Below are 12,135 nucleotides of genomic sequence, written 5' to 3'. Positions count from 1 at the left end.
TTTGAATAGGGTTCGAATGTTAGACAGGGACGGAGAATGACAAAGGTTGTTTCTTGTAAGAATGAAAGGGACGGATAGACACTCGTCAAGCACTTACTGATAGAGCGTAGTGCTAGTGAGGTAAGGAAGTCGGTTGTTACGTTGTGATTGCAATGGTACAATAAGATTGATGTAAAATGGCTATTAAGGTATTATTTCGTTCATATTTTTTTTTACTTATAATACAGTAGGTACATTTAAATCTAAGGATACCATTGATATTGTCATTGTTATCATGTCGATTTGTATGTCGATACAAAATACAATTTTTTTTTATTATTATAAATTTTGAAATGAGCAAAAATATGTTTAAACTTAAAGAACTGAAAAACACATTTTATTAGATTTTCAAACAGTTTCATCGTCAGAAGAACCATCGCTAAATCTAGCAGTCGCCAACCTTCTTCATCGAATAGAAATCGCATCACGAATATAGACATATAAAAACATAAAATGAACATGTTAAGTTAAAAAATTACATGTGTGCAATTCACACGTGGTAGAAGTGAAACCTTCCAAAATTAAAATACAATTATCCTAAACGTCTTAAGTATATGTAAAATTTTGTCATTAGTAAATAATTGTAAGGTAGCGCCCTCTGTGAATTGACATTTTAATTTCACGTATTTCACGTATAATCCTAAATTAAAATTCACTACAAGAGCTTTCATACACACGTTAGTATTAAAAAATCTCACCGATGGCGCTGTATTAAATAGTATGTATATTTCTGTCTCATTCTTTGCTGGCTTCATCCTACACATTTTTGTATTTGTGTCTCTTACCTGTCGTTTTTTCCGTTGCATGCGGTTTGAAATCACAACGATTCTAACGAAGTTTTCACTTCAAAATAAATATTAATTACGTGGCTCTCTGTTCCAGAACAATTAATATTCAAAATTTTACTTACTCTTTCTAATATAATTTGAGTTTCGATCTATTCGTATGCGTGCATTAAGGCACACGTTTCTGTCCCAACTTATCATTTAAGCAGCTACTAGACAAGCCCCTTTCATCCGGATTTTTCCAAATAAAATAAGTAATGAAAATCTGTTTTTTTTCTTAAGATTTACGCCGTCTGTGATGTAGTAGCTAGAATTTTATTTAAAGACCAATAATTTGAAAGATATACTTCTAGAATTGGATTTCAAATAGTTGTAATTTCAACTTAAATAATTATGTTTCATTAAACGAAGATTAAAGCTTTGTGTAAAGTATTTTCAATCAGTACCAGTAGCATACTGAAAGAGCTTATAAAAGTTGAGAGCTTATAAAAGCTCAGATTGTTCAATCATAAAAAGTAAGACGTGTTTTTTTAATCTGATTCCTCAAAAATATTTACTATGTCATCACATTACTAATTGATCTGGTCATAAAACTCGAATGAAATTAAATGTTCCATACTTAGCGGCCTTAAACTAGGATCTCTTCTGTTACCGCAGAGTAGGTCGAGCGTCCTCGGGATGACGCCGCGAGTCTGGTTGTAATGTTGAATACGGGAACCCTACTCTAACTGAAATCTGAGCCCGGACGGAGATCGGACATCGAGTGAGAGAGTGCAGTGAGAGTGCAGTCCTTTAGTGGATAGGGTCCTAAATCCCATCTCTTGAGCCCGCGATCCGCTCCCAACATCTGCAGACTATCCACTCCCAAAAAACCCCGCGCGGCCCCTAGGCTCAGGAACTTCGTAAGAGGTTCGACCCCCGGCCCGAAAAAAAGGATCTCTTGTTTTATGAGTACCATACAAGACAAAAACATCCAGACGAAATATCGTAAATAAAGATATAAACTAAGTTGGGTATGTAAATACCTAGGCACCATGGTAAGATTGTTCAAACGGTAGGCAGCGATTTGGCTGTGAGCGACAGTAACCACTCACCGTCAAGTGGGCCGTATGCTCGTCTGCCTACAGTGCCAATGAACACAAAGTTCAGGTCATTAGCTTCTGGAGTCACGTCGCAGTCAAACGGAAATCAACGTTTTGAGAACTTTAATTTATGTTAATAATAAAAAAAAACTACTGATCAAATTGTAACTTGAAAACAGTCAATACACAGCATCCGGACTATATGCATGAGCCAAACGATCAAATCGCATTCACGTAAACATCTTCAAGAAAAACTAAACGATCCCCACTACTTACGCTACTTCGATGGCTTTTTTAAAAAACGACCGCCCTAAATGCTTTCTATCTCGCTTTGACGCTTCGAAACGTGCGCCCGAAGTGGCTATACCCGTCTCGCTTTAAGGCTTGAGCACGTCAAACAGGCGGGCAATCTATCACGCAAGTTTATTCGTTTGCGGAACGCTTTTGCGGTAAGGCGAGCACCGAGCGCGCGGTTCGAGCACCCCGATTCCATGTGTTTACAATTCGTATGAGCGGCTCGTGTAACCGGAAAATGGATTCGAAATTCAAAAATTTCACATTGCAAGAATGCGAGAAGACAAATCTGACGACGCCATTTTCGATAAATGACATCTTGACGAAAGAAAACGAAACTAAATGCGAATTCGAGAATGGTTTTCGCGCTGAGAGTTACGTGAGGGCCACGAAGCCTGCGTGCTATACTAAAGAAGGGTTTTCTATGAAGAAGGAAATTGATAAAGGCTTGAAGTACTATGATGACTGTCACGTCTTCAGAGATTACACGGACGACGGAGCTTTGGACATGACCAGGAAGAACCAATACCCGGTCACAGAACTATCAGGTCAGTATCTGGTGTTTATTGAGCAGTAGAATGTCCAGGATACCACTTATAAACATATCCGTTTTGCCGTGAAGCAGTAATGCGTTTCGGTTTGAAGGGCAGGGCAGCCTTTGTAACTATACTGAGACCTTAGAACTTATATCTCAAGGTGGGTGGCGCATTTACGTTGTAGATGTCTATAGGCTCCAGTAACCACTTAAAACCAGGCGGGCTGTGAGCTCGTCCACCCATCTTAGCAATAAAAAAATATCGGGTTAGAGGAGTCCATGGACATCACTAAGTGAACACCGCCACCTACCTTGAGACAACGGTCGAAGTCACGGATGACTGCTTCGCGGCAGGAATACGTATAATAGTTATACCCATGCAGGCCCACAATACGTTTTACCACCAATAAAATATCTGGGCATATAATATGTCCAAGTATGTGGTCAGTCTTTTAATTTGCGTCTTAATATTCAAAGTACTTTTTGGCGGGAACGCGAGGAGTGAAGTTGTGTGATTTGTTTTATTTTGTCTATTTAGCGTTTCTTCGGGTTTAAATGTGTAATAATGGTGGTTTATTAACTGTTTAATATCTGTGAAAGTACACAAATGTGGAAAAATGAAACAAAGCCGCTGGACGTAACTTCTCGGGATCCTCCAAAAAGACCACTGAAAAAATCTTAGTAAATGACCACCATTTTACTGAGATTATATTTCATCCCATTTCATTTCATTTAATTTCATCCCAATTGATTAATGTCTCAAATTAGTCGTCTTCATTTCATTTCACTCCATAATATCATTTTTCATAAAAGTATGAATATAAATTAAAATAAGACATGACTTAAAGGTCTCAGTTACCAGGTCATAAAATCCCTTAAAAAAAATATTCAAAGTGAAGTAGTACTTTAAACAGATATAGCTTACGTTAAAGTTAAATGAAATATAACTTACTGTATAACAAAATAACTTAAATGTCTAAAAATAATTTAAAATAAACTTGAGAACTTTGTGCTTTGTATTTAAGACTTAATTTCCTTTCATCGCGTTGTCAAAGTGAATTTAATCTCGCTTATAAACAAATTGGATCTGTTTATATTGAAAACCGAATTAAATTATTAGTGTACACAATAAAGTGTTGTAGCAGAATCTTCATTGTTGTCCCTCTGAACAAAAATGACCGATAAAAACATTGTTTATATAGGAATACGCATTGAACATTCGTTTGATTTTTTGCACGGTATGTTGATAATTTTAATACTAATAAATCCTATTATACCATGGTATCATGACACTAGACCAGATTTTTTATAAATATAAAATATACCTACGGTTTAGTTAAAAATAATAATATTCATATATGTAAAACTGATTACACAGAACCAATTGGAATACATAATATTATGCTTATAATACTGGTTGTTACTGGTGGTAGGACTTCTTGTGAGTACGCACGGGTGGGTACCACCACCTTTACTATTTCAGCCGTGAAGCAGTAATGCGTTTCGGTTTGAAGGGCGGGGCAGCCGTTGTAACTATACTGAGACCTTAGAACTTATATCTCGAGGTGGGTGGCGCATTTACGTTGTAGATGTCTATGGGCTCCAGTAACCACTTAACACCAGGTGGGCTGTGAGCTCGTCCACCCATCTAAGCAATAAATAAATAAAAGACTCAATATCTCATTCTTTTATTATTTTAATATCGGTTTTCGCGAATCGTAAATAAATCTCGAATTTATATTTACACCATTATCTATGTTTATCGAGAGACGAAAGGATGCCTAGGACTTTTTGGCGGGAACGCGAAGAGTGAAGTTGTGTGATTTGTTTTATTTTGTCTATTTAGTGTTTCTTCGGGTTTAAATGTGTAATAATGGTGGTTTATTAACTGTTTAATATCTGTGAAAGTGCACAAATGTGGGAAAATGAAACAAAGCCGCTGGACGTAACTTCTCGGGATCCTCCAAAAAGTCCACTAAAAAAATCTTAGTAAATGACCACCATTTTACTGAGATTATTCATCCCATTTCATTTCATTTAATTTCATCCCAGTTGATTAATGTCTCAAATTAATCATCTTCATTGCGTTTCACTCCATAATATCATTTTTCATAAAAATATGAATATAAAATAAAATAAGACATTACTTAAAGGTCTCAGTTACCAGGTCGTAAAATCCCTTAAAAAAAAGGATGCGTATTTGGTATAAGCGACATTTTTGCAAGTATACAGGAGATTCATTTAAAGTTTAAAACTTGGAAAAATATCATAACAAAAAAAAATTCTTCAGTCATTTCAATGGAGAAAACTTTTATTTGTTTATTGAAATAAATTTTAATTAATTAAAAACATCGGACTGTTGATGCTGATACCAAATAAAACTCACTTTTAATTACAAAGATAAAGGTCGCGTAATAAGCGAAATGACGCCTCCTTCCACGCCTCGATAAATATATTATTTTCGGCATTCACGTCATCTGTGACCACGAAAACTGTAACAATCAAACAACATCGGCATTGGCATATAATGACAATAATAAAACGCAACGAATATGTAACTTAAAATTTTAATGATAAAAAAGAATTGTCATTAAAATTCATTAAACAAGAAATAAACGAGAAAATTGATTTACTTTAAGCATATTATTCTAAAATGATACAAGCATATATAGGTACATATGTCACTATCTCGCACAACTTTGTTTAAGACGATGCGGAAAAACATGTTATAATTTTTATCTATTCTAGTAGTCCCCCGGTAATCGAAATTCGACTATAATTAATTGAAATTATAATAATTATTAAAATAATTAAGAAATTAAAATAAGTTTGTGTACTATTATGATTCAAAGACTATTATACTTCTATAATCATAGACTTCGCCAAAAATACGCTTTAGAAAAATAATAATAAAGATAAACAATATTTAATCTATTCTCAATTTGACCACAGACTTTATAAAGCAATAACAAAAGTTTGACATTAAGCAAATAGTATGCATGCGTGTGTGCGTCAAATACATGGTAGTGTGTGTAATGTTTTTTTATTGATTTAATGTATTTTTTATGCATAATTTAAAAAAACTATTATCATTCTGCACTCCTTCTCTATATTTTCTATAAGTGTGGTAAATTTCATACTCCTTCGTCCGCACGATTCTCGTAAAGGGGGTACAAAGTTTTTGCTTCGCGTATTATTAAATCACTACATAGTATAAAACAAAGTCGCTTTCTCTGTCCTTATATCTGTCCCTATGTATATGCTAAAATCTTTAAAACTACGCAACGGATTTTGCTGCGGATTTTTTTAATAGACAGAGTGATTGAAGAAGAAGGTTTATATGTATAATAACATCCACTAAATAGTTGAAAAATCATTAATAAATTAGTTTCCGAAGCGAGGGCGGGTCGCTAGTAAGATATAAATAAGTAAAAATTTGTTCCCCTCTTTAAGAAAATTGCGCGGTAAAATTACATTAAATCAATAACAAAAAAACATTACACACACTAACATATATTTGACACACTATACACATAAACTTTTTTTTTATTGTCAAACTGTTATTATTGTTTAAAGTCTGTCGTTAAATTGGGAATAGATTAATATTGTGTGTCTTTAATATTACTTGTAGTGTAGTCTTGGCGAAATCTGTGATTATAGAAGAAAAGTCTTTGACAATAAAACCATAATAATGTTCAAACTTATAATTTAAATTAATAATTATTGTCGAATTATTTAAATAAAGGCAAAAACCGTTAAGTGCAATTTTCTCGTCATAAATCAATCATCTGTACAAAACAAAAGAAAACGTGTAGGTACGAGTACTATATGAAACGAATTTCAATCTTCTGCTCTCAGTGATTATGGTTGAATTTCGATAGCTGGTCGAACAGTAGTTATTACTAAAAGACTTTGAGGTTAAGTATTTTTCAAATTTGACTAACGAACGCTTGAATGGAATAGGTGTTCCAATTCGCTATGTGATATGAAAGGCGAATAAGGGGTTCACCAGATAATGGGCAGTGGCATTCTCTGGGTATAAAACCAGCGTTATGCGATCCCCAACCGGGATTTACTGGTAGGACGTGTGATTATCACTAGTGGGTACCATCATCCTACCTATTCCTGCCATGGAGCAGTCAGTATACATTCAAATTACTCAATAATGTCACGTCTGTTTTTTACGTATATAAAAAAAAATGTAAAGTAATGTTTGTCTGGACGAAACTGTTTTGTAATATAAAACAACCGATTGTAATATGGCATTATGATTACGATGGTAGGTACTCTACTAACTTTTTGATTTAGGTGATACTTAGGTGATATTCGATTCTAGCATTATATACTATAACTCTCTCTGTCTCTCTTTCTTTCTTTTTTCCTGGCTACTCGTCCCACAGGGTGATGGGATCAACTTTCCTTATTTCTCGCCCACTTCTCTCTGTCGACATCTTCGTCAGTAACATTACGTTCCCTTTGATCCTTCAGCACTATATCTTTCCAACTTGTCTTGAATCTTCCTCCTTCCTCCAGGTCTCCGACTGATGGGGTCGACCAACAGAGCAAAATTTCCGATGTGGTCCGATGATTTCCTTTTTACGTTACCATACCATATAAGTCTACTCCTGCATCTTGTCAGCGATGTCGCGTATACCGAAGGTTCCTCGCACCTACGCGCTACGAAATAATACACTATTCATCTTATTTAATAATACAACTAATGCTGAAGCGTAAATAAAACCAATCTATACTAATATTATAAAGAGGAAAAATTTGTTTGTTTGTTTGTATTGAATAGGATCCGAAATTACTGAACCGATTTGAAAAATTCTTTTATTGTTTGGAAGCTACACTATTCCCGAGTGACATAGGCTATAATCTTTTTTGAAACAAATTAGGGATCCTTACTAAAACTCCAATAATGTAACCCAAGGTGTAAAAAAATGACGTAAAATATTATTTACATCGCGTGCCCTGCGAAAACTATTGATGATAGAATAAAATAATGTAGAACGATTTTGTAAAACACATTATTCTGTACAAAAAGTGTCGCGACAGCATATGTCTAACTATTATAGTTATGCCGCAATAAGTGTTTTTTTATTTAAAAAAATAAAACCACGTCAAATATCGTTGAAATTTTTGTTAAAGACCCGAGCGGAGCCGGAGCGGGCCACTAGTATGTTATAAATAATATATTTAAAGGTTACAAAAAGCAGGCAACATAATTCTAAAAAAAGGTCGATTGAATTAAAAAAAAATGAAAACTCATAATAAATCGATGGGAACATTCGAAATTCAAAATTCAAATTAGCAACAGCCCATAATTACTGGCGGCCAGTAACAATACGAGTGTAATGGCGCGTTCACACCCGGGCCGTGCCTAGCTGCGACGTCGCCACTTAGCCGTCACTTCGCGTGATTACACTAACGCCCTCATTACGCCAAGTGATGACGCTTAGAATCACTATTGAGGCATTCAATTTGGTAATTACTAGGTTTGTATGAAGTTTGGACGCGTTCGAATATCGCTTTTATAGTCACAATACGGCTGTTGAATATTGAAGGAACATATCTGTGATTTATTTAAAAAAAAAATATTACTAAGCAAATTAAATTTGGAAGCTATTAAAACTATCTCGGATAGTGCCGCGTAAAATAGTATAGAATAGCATCGGCGCACGTAGCTCTTCGATGACAATAAATTAAATGTTTGTTACAAAAAAAAACGTGTGGTGTCGTGGGACAACGGATAAGAACGAAGTTTCTTATTATAAAAATATTAATTTGAAGTTCTATTCGAGGTATAAAGAAAATAAAATTGGAGGTTTCGCAACAACCTACGGTCATTCGGTAACGTGCGAACTTATTGTGGTACACTTCATTCACGGTTGTTTGCATAAGAGTTAGTGTATTGCGCAAACGGTCTGAGATCGTGGTCAACGAATGATAAAAAATATGTTATTTTTTGTACGTTATTACAAAGTTAATTCGTACACTGTGTGCATTACTAATAAAAATCTTACGTTACGGACGTTTTTTCCCGGTTAGGGCACCCCTCCACATGGTCCCATAACTAACTTCGTTTCAAAAAAAAATTACATTACTAGACATTACATTATATCTACACATATTTAGTCCCGAACCACGAATTAAGCGCAGACATTAAAAGAGTATAGAGGCGCACGCAAAAATACAGTTAGAAGTTACGTAACCGCTCATTCGCCGGCGACTAATGATCGACGACAATTTACGTAATGGATCTATTGTGAACGCGGCTTTATACGCGGATGGCGTGGTACCGTTACCGGTTTAATTGATTCCGTATTGATGGTCTGTATCTGACTTCCCAATAGAGTTTCGATTTACGATTTTTTGTCTGTGTGTGTGTGTGTGTGTGTGTGTGTGTGAGGGCTACCTACATTAGACGTTACGTCATTTCCAAAGCACCCATAGACTATTGGGCTAATTCGTATCTCATAAAGCTGCATCAGTATGTTAACTACAGTTTGTGTTACAGTTTTGTGGTGGTTAGAACTCACGTATTAAGGTGAGTGGCGGGTGCTAATCTGAGTGGATTAGCTCACCGTTCATAATTGATCACAGGTGCCCATAGTAATACACTGTTGTAATAAGCATCTATCTCTCATTAATCCAACACAGTTACTGGTATGGTGGCGGTTACTCAGTTAACATTATTTTATTATTTATTCTATTAGTTCCTTTATTAATTTTAATTTTATATTAGTAGTTGACAATTTTAATCTATATATTAATACGTGAAGCATAAACTTTGTATCCCTTTTTACGAAAATTGAGGAGTATGAAATTTTCCACACTTATAGAGAATATAGAGAAGAAGTGCGCAATGCTGATATATTTTTTAAATAATGCATAAAAGATACATTAAATCAATAAAGAAAACATTACACATATTACCATGTATTTGACGCGCACACGCATGCATACTATTTATTGTCAAACTTTTGTTCTTGGCGTCTGTTGTCAAATTGAGAATAGATTAAATTTAATATTGTTTGTCTTTGTTAATATTTTTATAGTGTAGTCTTGGCGAAATTTGTGATTATAGAAGTATAAAATACAATCATAATAGTGTACAAACTTACAATTCCAATTAATTATGGTCAAATTTCGACTACTGCGGGACCACTAAGTAGTTTTAATAATTTTGTTTTTGTTTTTGGTCATTCTGATAAATTGTAATTTTAATTTTATTGTATTTTATGTAATTTTATGTGTTATTTTATGGGCTTAAGTTGCCTGAAATAACCGCATTTTATTTCATAGTCATCAACAACGTAAATGCCGCCGCCACATTGCGACATGATTTTTAAGTCTCAGTTATTACAGTACAAGGGCTGATCCGCGCTTCAAACCGAAACGCATTACTGCTTCACGACAGAAATAAGCAGGACGGTGGTACCTACCCGTTTGGGCTCACAAAACGCCCTACCATTCGTAAAAACTCAAAAGTTTTACTTTTGTTACAGATGACTACGATTCGCGTTCTTCAAACACCGGATCTCCGTTGCGTAGGGCAAACTCATCGCCCAGCTCAGACATTGCCTATAAGCCGTTCTCTATGCACTACGAGAGAAAGTGCTCAACGCCTCCCCCTTCCGGGTACGGCATGAACGAATACACACAGAACGCGGGCCGTAAGAAGCGTTCAAGGGCCGCCTTCTCGCATGGTCAAGTTTACGAGCTCGAGAGGCGGTTCAGCCAGCAGAGGTACTTGTCGGGGCCCGAACGCGCAGACCTGGCCGTCAGCCTCAAGCTAACAGAGACGCAGGTCAAAATCTGGTTCCAGAACAGAAGGTACAAGACGAAGAGAAAGCAGCTGCAGATGCAGGAGAACGGCATGCTGGCGGCGGCAGCGGCAGCTGCTAATCACGCCAGGAAAGTGGCCGTCAAAGTCTTGGTCAACAACAACGGCCAGCCAAGTCTACCGGATCTCAAATACCACGGGCCAATGTTGGGCAAAACCTTGAACCCCTTATTCGCGCCTCCGCTATTAGAGGGATCCCCGATTTGGAAGCATTTCGCGGGCATGTACGGAGTCGACTTCGCCAAGAACCCGGAATACAAAGCCCTTCTCCAGGAGTCGTACAATCAGGCGGTACTACAGTCCTTGTATGGGCCGCATTTGGGTATGAATTACCCGAATTTGCCGCTCTCGTACATGTATTACCCGGGACATGCAGGGTTCGGGGTGCCCCCGTGCGAAGTCGAGAGGTCGCAGCCGGATAGGACTGAGAGCGGTTGTGGATCCGAGAAGGGGAAAGAGAAAGCCATGGAAACTCAATCCGCCGTTCAACTAAACGAGCACAGCAATGATAGCATCGCCAGTAATATCGAAATAGAAAATTAATATCGAAATAATAACTGTTTGAGAACGGCTTACACTGTACTTCCAAAGATATTGATGGATGATCGGAAGTTGAATTAAAAATGAAATGTTTTTAAGTGTACCTAGACCTAGTTTAGTTATTGTTAATTGTGAAATAAAAACCAAAGAGGTACCTCCCGGTAAGAAATTTATATTGAAATCCAAAACGGAACTCAACCAAAGAGAACAACCAAAAATATTGTTAGTTATTAGAAATTGTTATAGAAATTTGTTTAGTTGATATTGTATGTTGTAAATATTTTTTTTAATGTAAATGTTAACAGTTAGAAACGCCGCATCTATGTATATAGTACAAAAAATATGCAGTAAGTTAACTTTGACGGTGCAATAAAGTTTATTCTAAATTTTTTGGGTGTGTTCATTAATTTAAAAACTATCTTAGAAATAATTTACTACTTTTACGTTACGTATAGTCTCCCGTTTATTACTGTCATTATATTATTTCCGACGTTTCGAATGCTAGACAGTTTTCGTGGTCCCGGACTTTTTACTGGTGGTAGGACCTCTTGTGAGTCCGCGCGGGTAGGTACCTCCATCCTGCCCATTTCTGCCGTGAAGCAGTAATGCGTTTCGGTTTGAAGGGTGGGGCAGCCGTTGTAACTATACTTGAGACCTTAGAACTTATATCTCAAGGTGGGTGGCGCATTTGTGTTGTGTATGTCTATGGGCTCCGGTAACCACTTAACACCAGGTGGGCTGTGAGCTCGTCCACCCATCTAAGCAATAAAAAAAAAGTATCATACATACATATTTTTTTACAGCAACATACGCAAGATTAAACCATAACAGCAGTTTTAATTATCCCTACGACGAAAATACTATTTCAATGGTATTAATATTATAATGGTATTTAATTAGTCGATTAGTTTTTATAGAACTTGTCTCGGAATATCCTCTGAGGATTCTTCGCTGCTGCATTTTGAAGCAGTTACACACTTCATTAATTTAACATTGACATTAATTTGACAT

The 12,135-nt window shown here is 36.1% G+C and overlaps 1 protein-coding gene across 1 annotated transcript; it reads left to right on the top strand.

Moving 5' to 3' along the window:
- The first annotated feature begins 2,333 nt into the window (after positions 1 to 2,333).
- On the top strand, positions 2,334 to 11,514 carry LOC101739515 (homeobox protein bagpipe). The gene is made up of 2 exons (XM_004933066.5): positions 2,334 to 2,748; positions 10,247 to 11,514. The coding sequence occupies exons 1-2, from the start codon at positions 2,415 to 2,417 to the stop codon at positions 11,125 to 11,127; spliced, it is 1,215 nt and encodes a 404-aa protein (XP_004933123.2). The 5' UTR covers positions 2,334 to 2,414; the 3' UTR covers positions 11,128 to 11,514.
- Positions 11,515 to 12,135: the final 621 nt, after the last annotated feature.

The sequence above is a fragment of the Bombyx mori genome, chromosome 26 (genome assembly GCF_030269925.1).
Source record: "Bombyx mori chromosome 26, ASM3026992v2".
NCBI lineage: Eukaryota > Metazoa > Arthropoda > Insecta > Lepidoptera > Bombycidae > Bombyx > Bombyx mori.
Note: the sequence above shows the minus strand (reverse complement) of the source record. Positions and strands in the feature narration are given on the sequence as shown.